The following is a 27845-nucleotide window of genomic DNA, read 5'->3' as shown; positions in this document are numbered from 1 at the left end:
TATATCAGCAATGTTTTATTTTAGTTATTTAATTGTTGGCAAAAATAATCTAATAGACCATTATAAACATTTATAGTCAGACAGAATATATATGTTCTATTTAATTAACACTTGAGTGATCTGAAAACTACTATATTCCATGAATGAAAGAATATAGAACAGAAGCTAATTATTCCATATATAAATAATTACTTCAAAATATTATAGTATCCCAGTTTTAGAGTGAGTGAATCTCTAAGTGTGTCCTTCTTTGGTACACAATCATTCTTTTATTCATGAAAAATCATCAAAATTTGGTAATTTATAGTCTTGTCAATATAAAAATGTTAATAGCTGCAGATTATAGAAGTTAAACGTAGTGTGATTTTCTGAACAAAAAAATACACTTGATAATATGAATATTGAGTATTATTTGAGCATAATTGTAAAAATAAACACTGAAAATTATGTTCATTTTGAACTTCTTTGAATATATCATTTTTGCAAAATAACAGTTGTTACATAGGAAATAACTAGATTTAATAAAATAATGTATGTTTATATTAGTATTACTTTAAAAAGACTTTAATTAATTTTGCTGTACATATTGAAAACAAAGCAGAAACTCTAGTTTAAAGCAATTCATCATAGGAAGTTATGTTTAAATATAAAAATTTCTATATCCTTTCTCCAAAATGCACAATGAAAAAGAAAATGTATAAAAACATTTATAAATAAGTGATATAGAAAATAGACTCTTTAATTTGAAAAGTAAAATCATAATCCTGAAGCTTCAAGTATCCTAGTATAATTTACACATGCTGTAATAAGTCATTTACATAAAGAAAAAATCCACCCAATTTTTCTTTTACATAGTCCCAATCAATATACGGACTTCAGATTTTCTGAGACCTTCATGAATGTACTACCACACTCCTGCTCTCTATTCACCTCTAGTCATTTCAAAGAACATGAAGTCCTAGAGAAAAACAAAATATAGAAATGAGTTTTCAGCACCAAGCAGAGATCAGCTCTCAGATGCATAAATGCTAAGGGATCTGATGAAACACAATAACATACTTGCTAAACAAGAAAAATCAACTGTAATAGGTAGATCCAGGAAAAATTGATAGCTTCAACTTTCCAGTTTAATGGCAATTAAATCCTACAATTCTGTTAACTTATTGATACCTGCATGAACTTAAGTAATTATCAGGTAATTTCTGTAAGTTTCACTTTTTTTCATGTTTCCTAGAATGTTCCTCTTTCAATATTTCTTCCTCAGCTTTTTGAACTCCTTCTCTAGTAATATAACTTGTGTTGTGACTGTACATGGAGTTCCATGTACAATCTTTAGATTGTTTCAGGAGAATGACAGCCATCTTAGACTTAGAATAACATCTTAGAATTTTGGGGCCCAATTTTATGACTTCTCTTCCAAGCTTGTCTCTCTGTTCCTCAGTTTGTCTTACTCCATCAGTTTCTAACCAAATCTTCATCCCTATGACTTCTAAATTGTATGGATTTTAGCTCTCTCACATCTGTCATTTTCCTTTATCCCTTTATAAAGGAATAACTGAATCTTTATAACCATTCACTTGCAGTTGCACTAATACAGTTCGTCATCAGGATTTATCATTCTAAAATTTGGATTTATAATTATTTCTATTTATACATAGCTTAAAACTAACCAGTTAACGAAACAATTTTTAGTATCTTCCCAAGGTCTATAAGAAGTTGCCCAATCTACCCTATATTCACTTCTTAATAACCCCACTCCAGTATTCTGGGCTGGAGAATTCCAGGGACTGTATAGTCCATGGGGTCACAAAGAGTTGGACATGACTGAGGGACTTTCACTTCATAACCCCACCACCACCCTTCAATCCCATATCTCACCTAACCAGACATCCCAGACTACTCTCTCTGCCCTGTACACATCATATCTTTGGTTATGGTGTGTAAACCATTGGTTAAACAGTTCCCCAAGATTAAGATTACAGTTTTCTCCTCATGTGAAATAAACATTTGTTGAAAGCACAGTTTTTAAACAGAATTGTAGTTATATTTAAAATTTTATATAGAAAATATTGTCCCAAATTAGATAGAATAGCATAATAAAAGTCCCAGTGACTACTCACCCAGCTTAGTTCACCAATTAATCCACCCCTTATGTCCCCCTGGCTTCATCTCCCTTATTTAAAAGCAAATCTGTGATAAATAACCATATTATTTCATACTGAAATACTTCAGTATATACCCTTAAAAAATATGGACTGTTTTGTTTTTGCATAACCATAATAACAACATCATTTTAAAAACCTTAATAATTCATTAATATCACCAAATAGCCAGTGTTCACAAATGCATGAGGGTCTTGTAAATGTCTTTTTATACTGGTTTGTTTAAATCAGTATCCAAACAGAGCCTACAAACTGTATTAAACTGATATTTCTCTTTTCATTTTTATCTTCCTGATATTTATTTGTTGAAGTAACTGAATCCTTTTCTATATGTTCTCTCACTTTTTAGTGTTTTTGTTTTTTTTTTTTCTGATTGCTTCTGCATGTCAGTGTTTAAGATATTAATCTAGTGGCTCCAAACCTCACTTGCATTGCAATCTATGACAGCTTGAACACTTGATGGCTTGGTTCCATCTCCAGATTTAGTTTACTGGATCTGGGTAGTCTTCACACAGGGAGTGCAAAAGCTACCCAGGTGTTTCTACTGTGCAGCTAAGGTGGAAAACCACTGCTCTGTCCCCAGAGACCTTGACATTGGCCACATAAGGAATCATCTGGGGAGCTACACAAACTTTTAATGGTGTGCTTCTGATTTAGTTAAACTGGGGTATGGCTTACTACTAAAAACTTCCTAGCTAATTTAATGTGAAGACAAGTTCAGAATCAATGCTGTATTCCATATATTTCCTCTCAATTGATAGCTCCATCCAAGACTTGATCAAATGTACATTCTTATTGCAGTTGGTATTTCTGTATTAGATGGTTTAATTATGAATAAGGAAGAAATTTCCTTGTTTCACTGAGACTTATTTCATTTAAACACACTAGAAGATTCAAACTCTTCTCCAAAGTATCAATTTGAGGTTTTCTTTGGTTATTGGTGGTGGTGTTGGCTTTTTTTTTTTTAACCACTAAAACCAGAACTTCTCCTTAACACATAACATCCTTTTGCTACAGTGTGAAACTACACAGACCCTCCAGAGAGAAGCTAGTCACCTGTGAACCAAGAGTAGCAGAAGAAAATGGAATTTCAGAGCTAAGATTAAACAGGACCACTTTCAATAAAACCTACAAATTTAAGGTCATTTAAATATATAAAATTTTAAAAATTATTTCAGAATAAAACTAGAGAAACCATCTGTACCCTAGATTAGCAGGAGTAAACTTACAATGAGGAAACATGCGCCGAGCATCACAGCTTTCATTTTCACATCAAGGTCTAACGGGAACTGGATGCCAAAGTTATCAACATCTGTAAATAACTCTTTAATAAGGCCAGTCCAGTGTTTGGAAATCTTGCCAACCACATACTTATCATCAAGAGATTTAACCTAGATTGAAAAAAGAAAAAGGACAAAAACTTCTAGCAAACTAATAAAGCTACTTTCCAAGTAGAAGTAAAATGAAACCAATATTAAAATTATATGCCATTCATAACTGTGAACATTATATCACTCAGTAGAAGCAGGTAGATTCCTATGTTTACTTACAGATTCATTTTAAAAACTTTATTTGCTACAGAGAACCAATATGAAAGTAGTTTAGCTGAAATAGTTAACATTTTCTATTCTCCATTAAGATACACAGTAATAAATTAGTTGAATCTATCCAAAATAAAATTCAAGCAAGAAAAGATACAACTATGAAATGATTATTTGAATGAAATTTCTAGAAGCCATCTGGTGGGGGGAGCGGGTAGTAAATGAAACTCTAATCTGACTTCAGCTTTAAGATTAGCACAGAAAGTTGACATAGGTCGAGTGTTTAAAGGTGATGGAAGGACTCAGGAAAACATAAAATGCCAAGAGGCTGGAAAAGAGGACTGGTAGTTTTGAGTGAAGTAAAGTAACCAATAAGTAATTTGATGGGATGCCCCAGGTCAAGGCTTGGGCTAAGACTGGACAACAGAATGGGACTGAACAATAAAAGAAGAAGGATGTATGAAACAAAAGGACTCCAAAGTAAAGTTTTTCTAATTTTATGTTTCTATCTGAGTAAAGCTCAGGCCCATGATGAAGAACAGAACAGCTTGTAGCCAGTGGAATGAACCTCACAAAGTGGGCATTTGGGAGCTGAATGTAGCCCACACTCGCCAGGGTATTTATAGGCAGGGTTGTAGCACAACAGGAAGAGAAGTGTGCTTTTCAAATGTACACAAGGTACCACACATGCCGGTAACAACATTTGAAGCCCTATCTTAGGTTGAAACCAGCTACGTAAATGTGGGGAGATTAAAAACAGTTGACTCATTTTATTTGGATGTACATAGTTAAGTTCTTTAAAAACCTGAAATAAACTTCTACTGTGAATGCTGTGATAGCCTGGATTACTGTTCATCAAATAGTCATTTCAGTGTCCTCCCTCTGGAATCCAGTATACTTCCCTGCACGCTGAAATTAAGACTCGGCCATGTTCCTTGTTTAACCAATGGAGGGTTAGTGGATGTGACACCAGCAGAGATCTTGGCCTTGGTCCTGCTCTCCAGTGATCAGCCATTAAAAAACCATGATCCAGGCAGCTGCTGTTGATGCAACTCCAGAGTGAACATACCTGGGGCAGACCTGAGGCCAACTTACAGCCTAAATCAGGGCCATCTGTCTAAGCCTATATCCTCCAGACACAGCTGACCTTGAGATCCATAAGCATGAGAATAAATTCCTGTTTTCTTAAGCCAATGAGTTTTAGGGGCTGTTTGTTATGCTACGATGGCAAAACAAATTCCCTATTGCACACTTACATGTTTCATCTGTTAATAGCTGTCATCTAAACATCTATACCTTACGTTTTATTTTTAATTTGATTATTTTTAATTTTTGAAAAAATTTTAAATATACAAAAAATAATTTATCAGCCACCACAATCCTACTACTAGACTTATAAGATATTAAGATTTCCTTTTTTTTTATTCCTACATAAAGAAATTTAAAAATTCACCAGAAATTTATGTAAGAATATGTAAATTTTTAATGGAAAGGAACAGAAAAGTATATACGGATGTACAACTGGAAAGTCAATAGGACTAGATGATTTTTAACTAAATTCTAAAACAAAAAAATCTTAAAAACAAAAACCTAATAAAATGATTTCAATTTCTAGAAATAATAAGCTTGTATTATATTACTATTACATTGATTAACATAAATTTAATACAAATAACTGATAAACTATTCTAAAAAGAAATCTATAGGTTCATCATAAGGGGGCCAGCCCTGCTCAGTTTTAGAATTTGTCCCTTCTGTGGAAATTGTCCAGTTTAACAGATTTTATGCTTATACAAGAGAATTATGTTATCAAGATTAAGTTTTATAGTTGCTTGACTTTTAAGCATTTGCATCCAATTAATTTGGGCTGTAAGTCTGGGCCCCATTTGTTGAAAATTGCTGAAATGAAGTTCTTTGAGGTAGTGAATACACAGATAAATCATGATTTCTAGTTACTTTAATACAAGGATAAAGGACAGATCATAGAGAAGCATGGTAGGGTTGTACCTCATATATTATTGTTGTTAAAATTCTCTTTGTGTAATTGGGCTTTTTGTAGGAACTCAAAGATGCCAGAGATTCTGAAGAGGGCCTAGAGCACTGATAGCCTGTGTTTCAGACTAAGGAAAGACCATATGCTTTGGAAACCAGATGTTAATGACAAGCTTAATGTTTTACTCAAAAGGGATAATATACAGTGCCTCTACACAGAAACCACCATGTTTAAATGTTAGATGCTTTGTTTATATTTATTTGAGTACAAATCTCTGGTCTCTTTTTCCACTTAGTATAATCAGCACTAACACTTAATCAGAGCAATAACCATCTCTCTGACCAAAGATAAATATATGAGCATACTGAGTCCCTCTTGGAACATCAGGACATAAATATTCATTTAATATATTTGTAACATCCTCCCAGCTTATTTTATTAACTAGGAAAGCAAAACCTATAAACATTATCACATGTCTTACCTCAAAATCAATATCTGCACAACAGCTGCAGATGACACATGGACCAGAAATTCTTAGTACATCCTCTCGCCTCTCATTTTGAATTGTAAACTTTGGCAGGCAAGGGTGCCAGGTCTGAGTAACGTAACCTACTGGGACACCAGGAGGAGCCTGGATTTCTATCTACAAAAGCAAAAGAATATATAAATCGTTTGTCAGACACTGTTCTAAGCACCAGTTAACTCACTCTGTGTCCTTACCAGGTTGTTACTATTATCCCTATTTATACAGTAAGTAAGGGGAGGAACAGAGTGGTAAATTAACTTGTATCAGATTCCCCAGCTGCAAAGTGGAAGAGATGAGACAACAACTCAGGGAGGCTGCATGCCCAGTATCTACTCTGAAGTACTGCTCTGTCAGTCTCATATAGTTTTCAATTTCCATACTTATGAAAAATGTCTAAATTATTAAAAGCTATTTTTTAAACTCCTTTAAAAATAGGGGTTTAGATGTATGGACCAGAGAAGGCAATGACAACCCACTCCAGTACTCTTGCCTAGAAAATCCCATGGACGGAGGGGCCTGGTAGGCTGCAGTCCATGGGGTCGCTAGGAGTCGGACACGACTGAGCGACTTCACTTTCACTTTTCACTTTCAGGCATTGGAGAAGGAAATGGCAACCCACTCCAGTGTTCTTGCCTGGAGAATCCCAGGGACGGAGAGCCTGGTGGGCTGCCGTCTATGGGGTTGCACAGAGTCGGATGCGACTGAAGCAACTTAGCAGCAGCAGCAGCAGCAGATGTATGGACAGAGTCCAGATCACTGGAGCAATCTTCAAATAAGGTCAGTAGTGCCAGCATGGAAAGAAGATGAGGCCTGGAATCTTGAAGCTGAACCTCAACTCCTCAACCTTGAGAGCATCTCGGCATGTTCATCTGTAACTGAGGACTTCCTAGATCTGTTCATTAAGGCCAATTATACGCTAACATGCTTTATAAATTGTAAATCATATTCTATCAAACTGTTTTACCTCAGCTATTCTTGAATATTATTATATCTAAACTAATTGACATGGAAAACAAAATAATTCAGTGTGAACAACTTCAGTTATCCTTTCAAAATCAGTGCAGTATTAGACATCAAATTTCCATGTTGCTTGTAGTTCTGTCTGTCCTGCTCTCACAGCTACCGTGAGGACGACTGAGCAACCCAAGCAGCACTGGTCTCAGGCCAGTGGAGATACAGGCAAAGGTCAACTTCCTATAAACACTCTGTGCCCTGGTGTCACCCCCAAGATCCATGTTCTCTGTCATAGGGCTGTCAAGTGCTATGGAAAAGACACCTGATCTTTATGGGCCTGAAGGTGCTCACAACTTGCACTATTCTGTAATAGGAATTACAGGAACTCAAATATACTACTCTTTCAAATGGAGAACTGAAAAACAGGAATTGAAATTTCTCAGAGGGAGCCTCTACTAGGGTAGCTCCCTGTGTGTGCATTCGTGCTCAGTCACGTCTGACTCTGCGTGTCCCTAGACTGTAGTCCACCAGGTTCCTCTGTCCATGGGATTTTTCAGGCAAGAATACTGGAGTGGGTTGCCATTTCCTACTCCAGGGCATCTTCCCAACCTAGGGACTGAACTTGCATCTCTTGGGTCTCTTCCACTGGTAGGCAGATTCTTTACCACTAAGCCACCTGTTCTAAGTCGCTTCAGTTGTGTCAGACTCTTTGTGACTCTATGGACTGTAGCCCACCAGGTTCCTCTTTCCATGGGATTCTCCAGACAAGAATACTAGAGTGGGTTGCTGTGCCCTCCTTCAGGGTATCTTCCCAATCCAGGGATCGAACCCATGTCACTTACATCTACCTGCATTGGTAGGAGGGTTCTTTACTGCTAGTGTCACCTGGGAAGCCCTCCTTAGATCCCTATAGGTTGGCTAAAATTATGAGATGAACATATGTGTTCTTTTCCTCACTCTTCTGTCCACTTGCTACTGGGATGGCATTGGAGGATATTCCCTATGGGGCCCTCATCTGGCTTTGGCCTGGCTCTCATGGTCATTTCGGGTAAGAGCCTTGACCCAGGTACCCTACGTTCTCAGCTCTCCCTGAAGATCAAGAAGTCTGGTCTCTCAGATCTCTGATCTCACCCCAGAGGGCACAATACTCAGAAATGTGGGCCAAACTGATCATTCCTTTCCACCTGCCTGCCTTCCTACAATTTACTTTCAAGCATAAACTAATAGCTGGTGAACTACTTCACCTTTAAATCTCATTTTATTATGTAAATTCACTGATAAGGTGAAAATTTCTACAGAACTACTTTGCAAAGTATTTGTAAAAATTACCATGTTAATCGCTCACCCACCTCTTGCAGGCAGCAGGGAAAACAGCAGCTGGTACACCGTAGTGGTCTTTCCAGAGTTATGACTTCTCGGCCCATATTATCAAGAATCCTCATGGTAAAAGGCCTAGAAGGCCCACAGCAATTTCGAGTACAGCAATCAGTATCCTCTGCTGCAAAGTAAATCCTCTGTCCAAGGCTGTTCTTAATTTCATATTTGTTATTAGTTTCAAAACCTATCAGGACTAAAAACATAAAAAGAGGGACTCATTATGTCTACAGCATTAAAAGAATAATCAGTCTATCCTAAGATGCTATAGTGTCTAGCTATACCATTTTTAGACGGTACTTCATTTAACACAGGAGGAAGAAAAGGAAAGATGTTTAGAAATGATCTAAATATAGAAAAAAATGAAGGGGATGGAGGAGAGGGTATTAGAGTACAGAGAAATTTGGAATTTCTATATGAGATACAAGGGCTTCTCAGGTGGCACAGAGGTAAAGTGCCTACTAACGCAGGAGAGGCAAGAGATGGGGGTTCAATCCCTGGGTCAGGAAGATCACCTGGAGCAGGAAATGGCACCCTACTGCCGTATTCTTGCTGGGAAAGTCCCATGGACAGAGGAACCTGGCAGGCTCCCGTCCCTGGGGTCGCACAGAGTGGCACACAGCTGAGCAGCTGAGCACACATGCACACACTTGTCCACAGCCTTCATTAACGTGAGTCATGGGATATTAGAAATCATCAAAATATGGAACAGTTAAAACATATAGAGACAAAAATCAGCCTCTAATATTGGTGTGGATGGATTTAGATACAGATGTTCTTCACAAGTTTCGTCACCATGACCTCCCTTAGGTGTCTTTGCTATGACTTAGGCAGACCCTGACTCTGCCTTTAAAAGAGCCACCCTTTACCTCAATATCCACCTGTCAAATTTTTTACATAAAAAAGTTAAAGTAATCACTAAATGGGATCTATTACCTAAGTGCTTCTTAAGTAAATTAATCTCAAAATTCTTCAGCTTGTTTATCTGTAAAGTGAGATAAGTGAGCTTACATAATCTGTTTCTTTCTAGTTACGTAAAAAAATGAAAACAAATAAAAGAATTCTATGGTTTTGTCTTTATTATCTCTTAAGTTTTGAACTGGGACACGTCTCAGGTGCTAAAAAATAAACTGAGCAATCTTTTCTCTATACTATTTATAATGGTAAAATATAAACTTGCAATTTAAGACAAAAATAAGAAAATTAGATATACTTTTTAAAAAACTGAAGAATTTATAATTATTAAATTTGAAATTTACTTTGTATTTCATGACTAATACATACATATTTTTTCAAATATATATAAAACTTATAAATCTGAAAACTATAAATGGAGTGCTATATAATGCACAGTGTCTGATTTTTTGGTTTTTATAATATCAAAAATAAACCCTAAAATGAATCATTAAAAAAAATGAAAATTCAAATTATCATACTCCTTTCCAGAGAAAATATGGTATAAACAAACTAATAAAAATGAGAATGTGATGAGACTCCCTGGTGGTCCAGTGGTTAAGACTACGCTTCCAATTCAGGGGGTGTGGGTTCGATCTCTGGTTGGGTAACTTAGATCGCCCATGCTGAGAGACATGACCAGACAGTAAAAAAAATAAAATAAATAAAACTCCTCACAGAGAATTCCCTGGTGCTCTGGTTGTTAGGATCTCACGCTCTAACTGCCAAGGGCCTGGATTCAATCCCTGGTCAGGGAACTGAGATCCCACAAGCTGGGCAGCAGGAACCCCCCGCCCAAAAAAAGAGAACATTAAATTTCTAACAGTGGACATCACAAGTAATTTAAGTGGAATAAACAATTATATATTCTAACCAAATATTAACCATATTACTATAGTAGTACAATTCACTTTATTATTCCTATCAGTGGTAAAGAACTTTGCAGAGATGTAAAGAACGATTTAATAGATATATTCTAAAATCCATTAGAGTTTTCGCTGAATTGTCTATAAGGAAAATACGTTGGTTCATGAATTTACCCAGGTTCTCTTTCCCTGGCAGCAGTCCTAAAACATCTACTGGCTTTCTTAAGTTTACTTTGCACCTGAGGAGCCCTGAACCAAAGGAAACAACTGTAGGAGTCAGGCCCCATTCATAGGAACAGCAGTGATATTCTAGAAGTCAGGTGTTTTGGCTGACTGGTCAGCACCCTTCAGTGCACTGGCCCTGTGCCCAAGGTGATAATTCATAGCCTGTGGAACCAAGATTTTATAGGGTTCATCTGAACTCCCAAGAAAAACCATGGACAATAATGAGGTTTTCCAAAACATCCCCATCCATCCAAATTCAGTGTTTATTTACTTTGGAAATGTAGTAAGGTAACTGAACTACTGCTTGTGACTCTTTGACAATCTCAAGCTCATCACAAACTGCAGAAAGAAAAGTTGAAGAGATAGAGGTTAGGGTGGATTAGTGATAGAATCACTGAAGTGATTTCTAGAGAGAAGATTGAACATAAGTAAGTTTTGATTGGTTTCCTCCCAAGTCATGGTCTGTATCATGAGGACAGATGTCCAGCTTAATGGTATTTTACCACTTGACTATTAATTTCAAAAAATGAGCTGCTGATAATCCTTATCAGGATTATCACTATCAAAGAGACATTTTTAAAACCAAGTTTAATTTCAACATCATTGAAGGTGTTATATCTGTGTTTGATGATACGCTTTTGTCTGCATAAATGTCCTCTTCCTAGAAATATGATAAATACAATGAATACATACCTTCCAGAAGTTCAATTTGCTGATGAATCAATAGCTGATCTATCTATTATATTAAAAAAAAAAAAGCTGTAACCATGTTATTAAGCCAAACAAATTAACATCAGTGTTTGTATGTTTTAAAAGAATGTATATAATCAGTTATCAACATTTATCAATACTATCAATAGTTAATAACTTTATATCACTTCTAGATATAAAACTAAAGTTAGTATATTTTTAATAACTACTGAAACGTGTTTATTTTTAATGTGGGCAAATTCAAGTCAAGCAAAATTGACTTACACTGGAATCCCTATAAAATTAGAAAAAAATGTTCCTTCCAGAAAGGGCCTAAGAAATATTAAGACCTTGTCATCCATTTAAAGAGCTTTTTTCTACAAATAAAAACATTTTTCTTTTTAAGTGTGCTTAATATCATTTGTAGTCGGTGATGACTTCCCCAAATATATTGTAAGGGCTTAATTTTTCTTTGAAAAAATATATACTTAGGGTATTTCTTAGACAATTTAGGAACTACCAAATTCTTATATTATATGCTGCTCAAGTGCATTATGGGAAATTAAATTAGTGCAGAGTGCAAGAGAGAGAGCTCATTTGCTGAAAACTAACTTACCAGATTTCTAATGGCAAACAAATACTAAACCTCATATTGCTGAGGTAAGCCATTATGCTGTACATTAAAACCCAGGAATGTGTTTTCCTTATTGGTAGCATTAATAAAATTGGGTCTTCCAAAGAACAAAAGCAACATAAAAACATATTTTTCTAATTATTATAAAAGGTAGGTCATATTATACACAGATTATTAACTCCTTTCTTAGTACCACTTGTGGAAAACGAACACTAAATTGAGTTTGATGTTTCTTTCCAACTCCTGGGAAATTATTCAGTGTTGGGATTAAAGGGCACAGTTTTCAGAGCCAAGGTCCCGGAAGTAAAAATCTGTTCCTACTCCTGTGTATTTTGATGTTGAGCAAATTATGTAACTTCTCTGTACCTAAGTTTCTTCTTCTGTAAAATGGTGATAATTATAATGCTTACATACCACAGAATTTTTCATAAAGAATTAAATGAGTTAAAACATGTATTATACTTAGGAATAAAGCATGGAAAATAGTGCTTACTAAAGGTTTGCTATTGGTTGTTACTGCAGATTATATTCAAGATCATAGAACACACAATTTCCTAAGACATTTGCATTTTGCTGTAAAAGTAAACCTGACCTAGAAGAATTTGAGTAATTTGTTAGTAAAGTTGTTTACTGTTTCACACTTTTGTGAATTAGTTAATTGTTAATCTCATTAAGTAAACTGGGAGCACTGTTTTGTTTTTAATGAGTGTTTTAGGTATTGAATTACCTGAGTTAAATATTCCAGTCCTGGTGGGCAGTTTAATGGAGGTAGTGGTGCTGGCATCCATGGCACCTGTGTGGGCGCTCCTGGGTGACCAGTCACTGGCTGGTGTTGGACAGGAAAGCCGACTGGGCCAGGACTTGCATAGCCAGGTGGTGGCACTGCATAGCCAGCCTGGGGGCCAGGATAGCCAATATGTCCTGGAGGTCCTGAAATATAAGCATGTGAAATAATTCGTAACTGCACAGAAAAATGCAAACCAAGTCTTTTAGGATCACCCCAGTTGTCTACAAACTACATTTTCTACTCAGAAATCCTGTTTCTAAGAAACAGGATTCTAAGATATTTTAAAATCTTAAGATATTTAAGATTCTTAGGATTCTAAGATATTTTTATCTTTCAGTGATTTTTCAATGAGATAGCTGTGGTTTCATGTCCACTCCTATTTTGAGGGTTTTAGGCTCTGTGTACAGAGTTGCCACACAGACTTACCCTTGTCATTCAAAACTTAGATGAAAATATGCCTGAAAACTAAGAAAGTAAAAGAAAGTCAACAACAATCTAGAGTCAGGTACATAAAACTTCTGAAACGGCTTCTTGAAAAAGAGGGATGGCATTGAGTAGAAAGCCCCAAATAGAGGCTCTGACTCAGCATTTCTATGGCGAAATCACCTTGTGAAAAAATGATTCTAGAATCCTAAAAAGTGACATTTCCAATATATATAGATCTCACAGTACTTTTGTCCCTTCATTGCATACTTGACAACATCTGGAGACCCTTCTGGCTGTTACAATTGGAGGGTAGAATTAGCATCAGGTGGGTAAGAGCCAGGGATGTTGCTAAATAGCCTAAAAGCACCAGAACAGTGCCCTGAAAAAAAAAGAATTATCCCTCTGAAAATATTATGGTGCCTTTGTTGAGAAACCCTCATAAAGAGGTAAATGCATGTCATTCCTTCCACTACTGTCCAGATACTCCCTTGGGTTAACAGTTTTGCCTGAAGTTTTAACCCATGGTATATTCCATTCCTAAAACCCTCCACATAGACAAAAAAAAAAAAGTTTAATTATGATACTTACATTCCAAATTTAAATTTCATAATTTAGCAACTCTCTGGAAAATATAACTTGAGAATCAAGGAAGGTAAAAACTTCTAGCAGGCAAAATTGTCTCAAGTATTTATTAAGCACAGTCTTGGAAGAAATTCAATAAGTATTTATTCTATTCCACATGAATTTGTGATTACAAATATGAAGCTTTGTAACTTTATAATTTAAATGAATAGTCCACAGAGGAACTGTTCCACAGGAATGGAATATAACTTCAAAGAAAATTCTGTGTCCTACAATATTTTAATAGTTGTTGGTTGTTTTCAGTTCCTAAGTTGTGTCCAACTTTTTTGCAACCCCATGGCCTGTACCAACCAAGCTCCTCTGTCCATGGGGTTTCCCAGGCAGGAATACTTAGTGGATTGCCATTTCCTTCTCCAGGGGATCTTCTCAACCCAGAGATTGAACCCATATCATCTGCATTGTCAGGTGGTATCTTTACAATTGAGCCAGCCACCAGGGAAGCCTCACCCATTAGGTACTGTCTGTAACATTAACATATCTATTTTTAAACAGCACTGACTATAGTGCAAAGATCAAACCATAGGAAGCCAGTGAGGGAGAGATGTGAATTAATTGGTTACATTATTAGCATTATTAAATCTTCACAGGATTCTTTGAGAGAATAGTTATTTTCCAAATCAATGGATTAAATAGGCATATGGAATTACCTGAAATAATATGTCGTTTACTTAAAGCCCAAGTGATTTAATATATTACTAATATAAGAGCAAATATCTGTCCTTTATTAATTGTAAAGCATTGTTCTGGGTGTTTTACACATAGTCTCATTTAATCTTCAGACCACCTGAATTAGAAAATATTATGCCCATTTTATACACAAGAACTGAGGCTTGGAGGCACAGCAACTTGCTTAAAACCACTACACAGTGATTAAATACAGAAGCCAGAACTTGAAGCCTGATCCAGTCTCTCTATGCCTGTTTTTGCACTTGCATAATGGCAATAACTAATAGTATTTACCCTGTTAATATTGTCTGACAATTAAATGAGTTAATCCACAGTCGGCATGATAAGCTCTCAATTTTAATCCATCACTGTTGTTAGCATCATTATTATAAAAGACCTGTGCTACATGAGCCTTAGACTTGAGAAACAAAGTTGAGCTATTTTTCTCACAAGCTCGCCAGTCTGGTTATAACCTAATTATGTACCATCTACTGTTTTTTAGCCATGGGTGGATTAAAATATCCCCCAAGTGCTAATAATTCTCTAAACACCAACCATATAAAATTTTCAAGTAGCAGTTTTCAGCCCTGGCTGCACATTAGAATCACCTGGGAAATTAAAAAATTACTAATCCCAGGGTGCCACAACCAGAACTTCTGCTTCAATTTTCCTGGGATGGTGCCCTGGTACTAGGGTTTTCAATAGTTAACAAGTAATACTTAAGCCTAGGCACCTCTGAGAACTATTATCTTAGAACCTTGGCAGTCTTTCTACTTCACATTTTTTTAAACACAAACATCTGGAGGAGATCCAGGTTCCACTGAGAGGTTCTGGCTAGACAGCTAAACAAGTCACTCAGCTCCAAGGAGATGTGCTTGCTCAGAGTAGAATACAAAATGCATAAACCCTTGTGGCCAAACTGGATCCCTTTTGATCCTAAGTCCTGGTCTCTCAAGATGTAGCCTGCCCACTTGCAAATGAACTCTGCCATCTGGTAAAGTTCTGGAAATGCTGATGACTGCGTTTGTCTAAACGAAAATCTCTGAAGCCTTCTAGGCAGTGGTTCAAAAGAAATAATATATTCCTTGGTGTATGTAGTGATACGACTCAGTTACCTTTCTTAGAAAGGCAAGGCACAGTTGAGTATGTATATAAAAGTAAAGCTTTCACATTTTTGTGTTTCAAAATGAAAGTGAGGATTATCCCGGGTAGCTATGTTTCAGTTGAGTGAAGCTTCCATGCTTAAGCAGTCATCTCTTTTGCAAATCACCAAACACAATTAACTCCAGATAATAAATAACTCAGAAATACCCATAGACAAATCTCCTAAATGTGATTGAATAACCATATTTTTCAAAACAAATGGAGAATGAATAAAATCTGTTACTTAATATGTGTATTTTGTGCAATTTATGTGCAACCTTATATTTCATTTACTGTCAACTCACTACTGTTTTTATTAACACTATATTTTTACTATCCTGTATAGAAAAAATATTTTAATGATCTTTATGAAAACATATAATCAAAGAAAAAATCAAGAACTACACTGTCAATTTCATTATTGCCCCTTTAATAAAAGACACTACTAAAATACACACAGAGATAGGCACACACATACAGACACACACACACACACACATCCTTTGGGGAATGTCCATAACTGATAAATTGGTTTTTGTTTTTTTTTTATTCTTTAAGCCAATGTTTACCTGGGAATGCTGCTGATGGATATTCAAGGGGATACTCACCGGTTAAATTTGTTCCTGGGTGTGGAGGATTCATTTGTACATCTGTAATTCAACAAAAGGTAAACATATATCTTCTTAAAAATATATATACATATCAGAAAAATGCATAGTTTTTAGATAATTTCATTTACATGTTCTCGTGTTGTACTGAAACGGTGTGGATTCTTCACTTAACAAAAGTGGTGCCTGTTATCAAAGGTAATTTGCAGTAGAATCCTGATTCAAATTCTCTTTGAATAAAATAGGCAGCTAAGTTACTGGTACTGAATTTCTATGTCTCAAAAAAGTCTGATGAGTGTTCTTTTCCATATTTTGATTTTGTTATGAGGAAAAAATAGATTGTTTTAAAACCACATATAGACTGGAGAAACAGATAAATGAAATTAGTTGGATGTGGGTTTGGTAAGCACAGACATTACTTTGCCAACAAAGGTCCGTCTAGTCAAGGCTATGGTTTTTCCTGTGGTCATGTATGGATGTGAGAGTTGGACTGTGAAGAAGGCTGAGTGCCGAAGAATTGATGCTTTTGAACTGTGGTGTTGGAGAAGACTCTTGAGAGTCCCTTGGACTGCAAGGAGATCCAACCAGTCCATTCTGAAGGAGATCAGCCCTGGGATTTCTTTGGAAGGAATGATGCTAAAGCTGAAACTCCAGTACCTTGGCCACCTCATGTGAAGAGTTGACTCATTGGAAAAGACTCTGATGCTGGGAGGGATTGGGGGCAGGAGGAGAAGGGGACGACAGAGGATGAGATGGCTGGATGGCATCACTGACTCGATGGACGTGAGTCTCAGTGAACTCCGGGAGTTGGTGTTGGACAGGGAGGCCTGGCGTGCTGCGATTCATGGGGTCGCAAAGAGTCGGACATGACTGAGCGATTGATCTGATCTGATAATTGTTGCTTTAAGAATTGTTTTAAATATTTATATGTACTTCAGTATTTAAATATCCTTTTAATACTTACTCTGGAACTACCCCATTAAGTTTATACCATAGGAAATTCCTAGTATTTGACTGACAAAAATCATAACTGAGTTAATTACAATAAACAAATATATTACATTTTGCTATATGCTAATCAGTGTGCTTTCAATAATCTCAATGTATGTACAAATTTTTCAGTTTCCTATTTCTTCATATCTGCATTTGTCTAGTCATTCCTTTAGCAACCACCTTGGCCAGAAAATAAGTATTTATTAGCATGTCCTGTGTTAGCCCTCAGTTAGGTTCAATGGCTACACTGGCTCTGCCTTTATGGAATTTATGGTCTAGTAGACACTCAGCTAAAGTGTCTGCCTGCAATGTGGGAGACTTGGGTTCAATCCCTGGGTTGGGAAGATCCCCTGGAGAAGGAAATGGCAACCCACTCCAGTATTCTTGCCTGGAGAATCCCATGGACAGAGGAGCCTGGTAGGCTAGTCCACGGGGTCGCAAAGAGTTGGACACGACTGAGCGACTTCACTTTCACTTTCACTTTCAGACACTCTGTTTATGCAATGTTCTCCTTTCTTTCCTATGGCTTATTAACTGTAAATTCAAAATAGTTTGTTTTTGAATAATGGGAACATAGCATGAATGGAGAAGAAAAAGTTGACTAGGCTTTCAATCTGACACATTTCCTGTATATTTCTCTATCATGTGCCTTGAAAGACCACTCAAGTCATATGATTTCACAGGAAGACTGGGTTATGCCCTACTCCTACCCTCTTTTTTTTTTTTTTTTCATTATTGGCTTCATAATAACTTCAGCTGAATGGAGTCCATGGATACTGTGCAAATTCAGGCAACAGAAAATCCTCTACTTGAGTTAGGGCTTTTCCCCATACGGACCACAGCATACCCCAAATTACCACACATCACTGCAATATCACAAGTCATTCTGTCCTAACCATCTCTTCTTTGTTTGTCTTGGCTTCAGGTGAGTGGGCCAGCTCTAGTTCTCTAGCTCCTCAGGCTCTGCCCACAGCCGCCTCACAGAGTAAGACTCAACAGATCTCAAGGAAACACACTACAAGTGTGACTTAGAGACCCATCCTTAAATGGTATGTCACATTTTGGCACTTCTTACCAGGTACCGCTGTTTGAGCAACAGTAAATACACACACAAATCAAGGAGCTGACAGAGTCAAGAAATTAGGAGGCTATGATCTCTGGGGTTTCAGTATCAGAGCAACAATCCCAGTTTCAGGAATTCCAGGGGGGAGTTATACAAAGAAAAACAATAAGTGAATGGGCAAGTGCTCAAGTAGATCAAAGAGCAAATGAATTATGGATGTATTTCTGCATTTGTGCAATGCAACTTAGAATAACTTAAAAAATCATAGGACTTTCATATTGTCAACAAGTTTTTTTATTGTTATTTCTCTATATCAGTGTATATGTATATTTATATATATATATACACACACACACATATACATTCTACTTATGTACACATATACACACAAATTCATACATTTGTATATATGAAGCTGAAGAGTTAAAAGGTAATTATGACCATGACCCAATCAATTATTTAAGTGACTTGAAGCATCTTAAAGCTTACAGCAAAGAAAATAGCTTAATATTATATGAATTTACATTCTAAAAGTTTTTAGTATTGTTAACTAAATTAATATAGCTTATATTAAGAAAAATCATGAAACTTTGTGAAAGAAAGTCAAAGTTTCTGGCCCTAAAGAGGATCTGATATATGTAGCAAGGCTGGCATTGTGGTAGAGATAAACATCTCTTTGGTTATCTAAGTAAAGATAGAGAATAGAGATCCTTCTGAAGACAGGATTTTTTTTCCCATTTGATTTTTTTTCTCTTCAGAAACTTAGATTTTTTAAAAGACAAAGTCTTTTATTACATGTTTGGCCAATACTCATCTTATAATTTTCTTGAGGAAAAAAAAAAGCCAGAAAATAAAGACATAGTTATTTAAACCTATTCAAATGTGTATTTTATGAGATATATATTGGGGATGTAACTGAGCATTTTATTACAATGCCCTGGCATATTAAGTCCATTGTTTATTAAATAATATGACTTGAATAGTCTTTTATATATATATATATAAAATGTACAAAGAAAAGGGAAACCTGATTCAGATGAAGTATAATATTAAATTATATATTTTCCAGTAAGCCTAAGATTTCATTTTTTTTAAGCCTAAAATTTCATAGGTTTATCTAAGGCTTTTTTATTTTTAAAGGGAAAGTTAGTGGTAGTGGATATTTGTGTACATCTTCTCTATAGTCAAAACACTGCCCCAGACTGAGGGTTCTGGAACATAAACAACACAAATTAAATTCTATTCTTTCAGAAACTGAATAAAACATTTTGACAAATAATACATTAACAAGAGATTTAATATTATAGGAGGAAAATAAACAGATTACTTACTTTGTTTGTCCATGATTTAAACAGTTCTGAAAAAGAAGACCTGATATAAATACATAGGTCAAATATGTAAAAGGATACCCGGAAACTATATTCACACAAGATACTCCTCTATTCATCGAACCATTGAGAATCTGGTCATTTGAACCCTTCGGTCTTGACTCTGTTTCCCACTGCTGTGTTTCTGAGTAGGATTTTAGAAATTGTGGGTCAGTCCAGGATGGTGAACGATTTCTAAATATCTTGGGAGGAAAGGGTCCAAAGAGGAAGGAAGACAGAAAAGCAACACTGTGAGCCCAAGGCCCTCCAGTTAAAAACTTGAGCCTTCCAATCTACACAACCTACAGGGAGCATGTAATCCAGGACCGAGCCACAGTGCTGGGCTCCAGCTGTGGTCCACCATAAAAGGGAGAAAGGTTAGCCATCAGGTCACACTATCGCAGATATCTCTGGAAATCCCAGGCCCTGAGGATATTTTCTGCCTGGCTTGAATAGCAAATTTGAGAAGGCCTGGCCCCCCGTTTGTATATCAATTAATGATTTTTAGCCTAAAAACGTACACCCAGAGGTTGTAGAAGCTGTTTTTGTTTTCTAGTGACTTGATCCCATCCTAGTCTTTCCCACTATTACCTAGTCACTACTTTTTCCACCTCTCCACCTTAAATCCCAGTATGCATGTCAATTATAATTAACACCTTAGGCAAAAACTTGCTACTTGACTGTTTTATCTGGGACCTGCACACTAATATGAATCAGCTCAACCCTTTCCAGGCCCTCTCCAGTCTTTGCTGCCCCTTTAATAACTCCAACTACTGTGTTACCCTAAATGATAAGTAAAAGCCAACTGATCCTTCCATATCCATAACTAAAATCTGGTGTTCCCGAGAAGAAACCGCATCCTTCCTCTCTTCCAAATTATTGATTTGTCATTGCCTGTCATAAGCATAAATTTTAATAATACAGCAAAGCTCTTAAATATATTCCAATTATAGTCACCTCTTAATTATATATACTCAAGAAGTTCAGTAATGGGTTTTCTTAGCCTTGGAAAAATTAAAAAAAATATGTTTCTTGTTGCAGTGTTGACTTTTTGGATTTTTTTAGAACAATAATAACCCCTGTTAGCATTAACTGGTCAGAAACCAAGTGCTATGGACCTCCTCAGGCCAAAAGAACAAAAAAATAACATTGATGCTTTTCTGCAGTTATTCTAGAACAGTGAACAATAAACCAAAAAACACAAGTAATAAACGTATGCCAAAAATTTTCAAAGGCCATATTAGTGTTTTATGTTCTATCACATGAGCTAAAAAAGACTAAATTCTTATATACAATAAGCCATGATTACTTTTGTCAACACTCATTTCTGTGATCAAAGAGTGTATATTGAAATTCATACTCATTATCTTCAAATGTACTAAGAGTTCCTTAACATATACAAAAATTTAAAACCTAATACATTCTGGAGTAGAAATGGGTAGTATCCTTTAATTAACACACTAGTCTAAACAGCTCAAGTTTTTACTTTACCACTGTTTCTCTTAAGATCACTTTATAAGTATGATTAGTTTTTAAAAAATGTTATATGGCTCTTTAATCAACTAAGTAATTTTAAGGAAGTACTGTTTCAGTCATTCTTCCCTTTCCTAAAGGGCCAGAAGGAAACTCAGTTCAAGGAAAAATCTCAAATAATACCCGGAGATATTATTTTTAGAATTAAGTAATCTATTTTTATGAGAAAATCACTAAATTAGTAAAAAAAAAAAATTCATTGTTTCTGGAGGGCAAGTCTATCCATTTGAAATGGAAAACATTGTTTTAATTTACAGTGTATTTCTTATCATTTTGTTGTTTGATCCTGGGAAATCCAGTGTCGTCAGAAATAAAGAATGTGCTAAAAAGAGAGGAAATTTATACACGAATGCTGTGCATCACATTAGGAATAGGTGGAGGCTCTTAAATAACAGAGAAATAAGTTCCCAAATCCTTGCCAAATGAGTACTAACTGTGAATATAAGGGTGTTTACCTTTCATGAAGCCAGAGATAATTCCCTCCTTACACAGAAATCCAAGGAAGGGAAACTAAATAAACTCAGAGCTAATTGGCTCATATTTACATTTTCCCTTCCTACCAGGTCACATTTGGGCTTCCCTGGTGGCTCTGACGGTAAAGTGTCTGTCTGCAATGCAGGAGACCCGGGTTCAGTCCCTGGGTTGGGAAGATCCCCTGGAGAAGGAAATGGCAGCCCACTCCAGCATTCTTGCCTGGAAAATCCCATGGACAGCGGAGCCTGGTAGGCTACCGTCCATGGGGTCACAAAGAGTCGGACACGACTGAGCGACTTTACTTTCACTTTCACCAGGTCACATTACTTTGAGTCTTAACCTATAGCTTTGTGAGGATGAGTATCTGTTGGTAAAACGACGGAACAAAATCTGGGTCCTCAATTTTCTGTAGGTTTTAGAATTTTCACAATTTCATAATATCTCAAGCAGGAAAAATGGTATATCATAAGCTCTGGTATAAAATGTGAAGTAACAGTGGAACCTGTACGTGTGCCAGGTAGAACAACGTATTTGTGGACTAAAGACATCCCCCATGTTCATCCCTGTCTGGTCTCCTTGGCTGTTTTAAGGTAAAACGACAGACTTAATGGGTCTATTACAAGATATAAATAACATCACTCAGTTTTGGAAATGACTGGGCTGTGTCCTGGAATAATTAAGTAGTCACTTAATTCAATATAACTTTTAAATCATGTCTTCCACTGCTCCTAGTAAGAAACAAATCACAGAAAGACTTCCAAGAAAATCATATTTATCTTGTAGTAGTAGAAAAAGATCTCTAATGAAATCGTATTATATACTGTACCACTGGAATCATAACTGCTTCAGGACAAACACAGAACTTCAAATTATAATTGGATTACTACACACTCCTAACCTGTTAAATGAGAGCATCTGAGAAAATTAAAGCATCATACACTATACACATATAAGCATATCTCTGTCAGATTTATGCTCTGACATAAATCTGGGGTATTAATCATAAACCTCTCCTACCAGGGAGAAGGAGAAATAGTGCAGGTCATATACAGTTATGTTCCCACAATTCATATTCCAGGAAACCCTTTGACCCATCTCTTGGGGTTCTGAAGTTTCATTCTTATTGTGTCAAGAAATATTAAAGTATAACCTGCAATTCAAAGGGTAAATATCCCTAATTTTTGAAAGATTCTGAAACTACTATGCCTATAAACTAGGTATTAACTAGATTTGGATTATTTATCCAAATCCACTTCTTAATTGCCTAAAACCAAGCCATTTGACATTTTTCTCCGAGTCCCAGGATGGGAATATGTGTTATTATTTTAGGAAAACATTACTGTCCTAAGCACAATCCCAGAATTCTATATCCTTAACTTCCTATGAATAAGTGAAAATGAGGTACTAGACTAAGGGAGAGGCAAGGAATTACACAGAGGTAGTGGAGAACTCAGTACTTGCTGAGGTAAGTCACAAATCAAGCAATTTCCATATTGCTCAGCTATGTTTGCAGGTAAAATTTACACATTTAAAAGGTTAACATCTAAAGGGAAAGCATTTCATTTGTTGAACTGTAGTTTTAGTAAAGGGCAAATGGAGCAAACACAGATGGGTTGGTTCACACAAATAGGTAGCCAAGATGGTGTGGATTTGAGTACATCAGAACATGCGCATCCAAGATGGCACAGAGTGGGATGGCTGAGGCTATTATCAATGCAAGGAACCTGATGAGAAGGAGTCTATCTATAAAATGTGTTTTGTTTTTTAATCACTAAGTCATGTCCGATTCCTTTGCAGCCCCACGGACTGCAGCCTGCCGGGCTCCTCTGTCCATGGGATTTCCAGGCAAGAATCCTGGAGTGGGTTGCCATTTCCTTCTTCAGGGGATCTTCCCAACTCAGGGATCAAATCTGCATCTCCTGCATTTAGCTGGCAGATTCTTTACCACTGAGCCACCAGGGAAGAACCCTATCTATAAAATACCACTGTGGTATTTTAGATTCAAGAAATGAAAACAAATATACTTAGAACCACATTGGAATAGCATTTAACAGTAAACCTTGAAGAAAATCATAGGCATTACATCAATTGGTGCCATCTGACAGGTGGTCAAGTGTCCTACAAAACAACTAAACCAAAGAGACCAAAGACACATAAACTAATCTTTATGTTAGTTATCCTAGTTTGGTTGCTTTATTACTCCTGAAAAACCTTTCCCTGGCAACTTATAGCTCCCTCATAAATTTGTTTTGTTTCCTTTCCTCCTTATAAATGAGGAAACAAAGTCCGGAAAGATTATAAATGAGGAAACTAAGCCCAGATATGCCGGAAGCCACCACGGGAGATCCCACCCATGACAAAGGTCATGCGGAGAGAATCTGACAGGCAAAGGCGGATCAGGCCTCAAGGGACCCCCTGAATCTGCTAGAGCATCTACCCCAAAACCAGAATCTGTCTGTCTTACTATTTTGTGCCTTTCACCAATTCTTCTGTCATTAACAGGGGGCTATCCCCGACCACCTTTCTCTGGAAAAAGTCAACTTAGGGCTTTAATTAATAATTCTCCTGGGCATGAAAGGAATATTTCTATTTTAACCCTTCTGTTGGCATTCTAGCTTGCCTGACAGGTTTATCCATACTCTTGCAATTAACACACATGATTGTTCACAACTCCCCAACCTTGAAAGGCACAGGAAGCCAAAACATTCTAAAAGTCCTAATGAGCATAGAGTCCTTTAAGGGATGAAAAATTGTTAGAATAGATAGTACTGGTAAAGGGCTTCATTATTGGGCCAAAGCTTGCTGCCAAGTGCCCATACCTGGGAGCGTGTACCTGGGAGTGCATTAGTTAACATAGTTGGAATGTAAGAAAAACAAGTAGCAGCCTTGGAATTAACCACATCAGACCTTTGAGCTAATTGGTTCTTTCCTTGTTGTGACCCACTGCACCTTTGCTCAGTGAGAATGTAACTCTGTTTAGTACTTTCTGAGGCTGGAGAAATAAAGAAGAAACACTTTAAGGGAAAACAAGTTTTCTGGCTGATCAGCCTTTATCAAAAAAGGGTCATAAAATGTCCACAGGCCTCCAAGGCCAGAAGATATTATACACAACATTGTTTGTGGGAAAGGTATGCAGAAAAAATCCTGGTTTTGATAGAGACAAAACAGATGTAATGTTTGGGCTGACTCTGTATGACTTTGCATCTTTCATTTCCCTCTATGTACAAGTCAAGATATGAAAGTTCCTTTTGAAAATAAAGTTATGGGCCTCGCTCACCGAAGCTTGGTATCCCCGTGTCATTCTTTTTTCCTTTTCTCTCCTTTTCTCTTTCTGTTCTTCTTTCAGGATGACTCCTTGGAACACAGGAGCTTTATTGGCTTTCTATGTAAACCAAGGAAGATCAAGCCTCTCTCTCTCTTTTTACTTTCCTTATTGCCTATACCATCATCCTGAGGATACCCCTGGATTCTGCTGGGGCTGGACCCCTGCACAGATAGTTACTTAATGTTATATACCTCACTATCTAGCTGGTGGCTTAGATGGTAAAGCATCTGTCTGCAATGCAGGAGACCTGGGTTCGATCCCTGGGTTGGGAAGATCCTCTGGAGAAGGAAATGGCAGCCCACTCCAGTATTCTTGCCTGGAAAATCCCATGGACGGCAGAGCCTGGTAGGCTACTGTCCATGGGGTCACAAAGAGTCGGACATGACTGAGCGACTTCACTCACTCACTCATCTAGCTCATTTAAATGATTCATGATTCATTTCCTTTGCCATTATGTCCTTGACTCATTGAGGAAAAAAAAAAAAGGACATTCTCCCAAATTGCCAAGTTCCAGTGAAATTTGTTAAAAGACTTTCTTTATGGTATCTTTCTTATGTAAGGTGGATAGCATGCAAGAGTTTTTCTGTAAACACTTATTTTCAAAATTTGAAAAACATAAACATAGTAGTTAGCACTGTTTAACTACAATGCTTTGGTTTTTAAAGTTAGCACTATGAAAGAAAATGCAAGAGCATACACACACATGCACACATAAATAAATCCACACACACACACACACACATACATATGTATATATATGTCTGTAAATATTCACTCAGTATAAAGTTTGTGCCTGTTTTCCAGGAATACTGCTTGAAGGCACAGAGCATGGAAGGCACTATAACAATCATTAGGACAAAATGATGGACAATTAACATATTATTACAAATAATAGTGTTATGAATAAAAATAATGGCTCTATAAAAAGTGTTATGGGGGCACTAATTTAGATGGTGGTGGTGGGTTGTCAAAAAGTGAGATCTGAGTGCCAAAGGCAGTTTAAAATCAACCAGGTTAGGGAGGTGTGTGTGTGTGTGTGTGTGTGTGTGTGTGTGTGTTGGGGGGGCGAGGCATTGAGGCAGGGAGGCAGGGGGAACTGTATGGGTAGAAGTCCTGTGGCTGGAGTGAGAGAGCTTGGCTCATTCAAGGTTATGAAGATCTGTGGGTGGCAGAGCAAAGAAAGAGATCATTAGACAAGAAAATGGAGAGGTGGACAGGGAGCAGTTCTTACAGGTTTTCTGTCTCTCTAAACTCTCAAAAGCCAGCACATGGACTGTCAGGACAGGACACTTAATTGGTGCTTGATGATTGATTCAACAGTGTGTTCAGTATTATTTCACTCCCTTTGGTCAGAAAGAACAGTTACCAATCAGATGTGAAGTTTGGCTAACCTGTGACTCGGCCATCTTATCTGATACTTCTATCCAAATGCAGAAACCTACTCATTTCCCTTTCCATTTCTTTGTGCTTGTTCAGCGTTCAAAGCCCTACAATCCTAATACTTGCCAGGGCGCTATTAAGAGAAAGTTCTATTGTCGAGAAAGTTCCAGGAAGAAGAAGGGTATCCTGAATCGCCTGATACTTCTCACTAAGCAAGTGGCACATACATTAACCATGTATCTCAGACTGCTAAACTAAGAGAAATATTGCCTGCCTGTTCCTGGAACTGGAAAGTGGCTGTGCCAGGACTTGCTGGAAGAGCTGTCTGAATAAATCACATGGGAACCAGACAGTGAGCCTGGAGAAGCAGGGGCTTGGTCAGATATTAAAAGTAATAAATCTAACGTTACTGAGCATATTCTGCAGTGCCAAAGTTATACATCATACTCTAACTCTTGTAACTTTTGATCGTTACCCAATTTCAGATATGAGCCAAGAAAGGAATGTATAGGAGGAAAGTGCCCAGGAGTCCACAGATATCAAGTAGTAGAGACACGTTCAAGTCAGGCAGGTGGATTCCTACTTTACCTTCTACGTGATAAACCACCTGTCTTGGCAATTCTTCCTGTGTTTCCGGGTGCCTAGCATAGTTTTGCCTCCATCCACAATCCTAATTAATACTTCCTGTTCAAAGACAGCTAGCAGGCTCTATTAATCGTCCCTTTGATTTCCCTCAAATGCGGGGAGATACGCTGCTCCGCTCGTTAAGAGATCAGTTCAGTCGCTCAGTCGTGTCCGACTCTTTGCGACCCTGTGAATCGCAGCACGCCAGGCCTCCCTGTCCATCACCAACTCCCGGAGTTCACCCAGACTCACGTCCATCGAGTCAGTGATGCCATCCAGCCATCTCATCCTCTGTGGTCCCCTTCTCCTCCTGCTCCCAATCCCTCCCAGCATCAGAGTCTTTTCCAATGAGTCAACTCTTCGCATGAGGTGGCCAATGTTAAGAGATGGACTAAGCTAATTCGAACCTACGAGGCGGTTTCAGGAAGGAAATACCTTGACCTTGGAAAGACTCTGAGACTGGCCAGGATGGGACTGGGACGCCCGGGCCCCGGGCTCAGTCCCTGCTCAGCTTCGGAGGTCGCTTTTCTAGGCCGCTGGGGCCCCAGCCCCCACTCTCTACCCCCAATCTCAGCGCAAACGCAACCCGCCTGCGCTCGCGCCCCTCACTCCCAAGTGCCCCAGCGCCCCTCCGCCCACCCTGGGAACCCGCGCTGCCCCGCGCCGGGTGCCCGCCCACCTGTCTGCACAGCTGCTCCGGGGCTACCTGCGGTGAGAGGAGCTGCGGGAACCCGGGAGCGGAGCCTGTGTTCTGCTTCCAACGCTTGGCGATCGAGCGTGCTCCTTATACACAATCTTGGCTGGAGTTACCCAGGCTTCTGAGCGACGTCGGTGACGAAACCCGTGGTTTCTAGTTTCGTTTCCTAAATCCTGGGTAACAAAGGGGCTTCCGGCC

At 37.6% G+C, this 27845-nt stretch overlaps 1 protein-coding gene across 1 annotated transcript; it reads right to left on the bottom strand.

The window, feature by feature from the left end:
• On the bottom strand, positions 1–27845 carry PLSCR1 (phospholipid scramblase 1). Its single transcript, XM_019961192.2, has 9 exons — positions 27630–27845; positions 19579–19604; positions 16192–16233; positions 12647–12849; positions 11289–11331; positions 8526–8746; positions 6178–6339; positions 3392–3553; positions 1–958 (listed from the first exon to the last, which is right to left on the bottom strand). Exons 2-9 carry the CDS (start codon positions 19589–19591, stop codon positions 923–925), a joined length of 882 nt encoding a protein of 293 aa, XP_019816751.2. The 5' UTR covers positions 19592–19604; positions 27630–27845; the 3' UTR covers positions 1–922.

Source organism: Bos indicus, chromosome 1 (assembly GCF_029378745.1).
Source record: "Bos indicus isolate NIAB-ARS_2022 breed Sahiwal x Tharparkar chromosome 1, NIAB-ARS_B.indTharparkar_mat_pri_1.0, whole genome shotgun sequence".
NCBI classification, from domain to species: Eukaryota; Metazoa; Chordata; class Mammalia; order Artiodactyla; family Bovidae; genus Bos; species Bos indicus.
This window is presented reverse-complemented; position numbering and strand designations above follow the sequence as displayed.

What these genes read in the sequence shown, in the direction of transcription:
- PLSCR1 (XM_019961192.2), bottom strand. An exon ending in GACTGGAATATTTAACTCAG is followed by an intron (nt 11,332 to 12,646) that starts GTAATTCAATAC and finishes TTAATATAATAG; the next exon opens with ATAGATCAGCTATTGATTCA. An exon ending in TTCCCTGCTGCCTGCAAGAG is followed by an intron (nt 6,340 to 8,525) that starts GTGGGTGAGCGA and finishes TTGCTTTTGTAG; the next exon opens with ATAGAAATCCAGGCTCCTCC.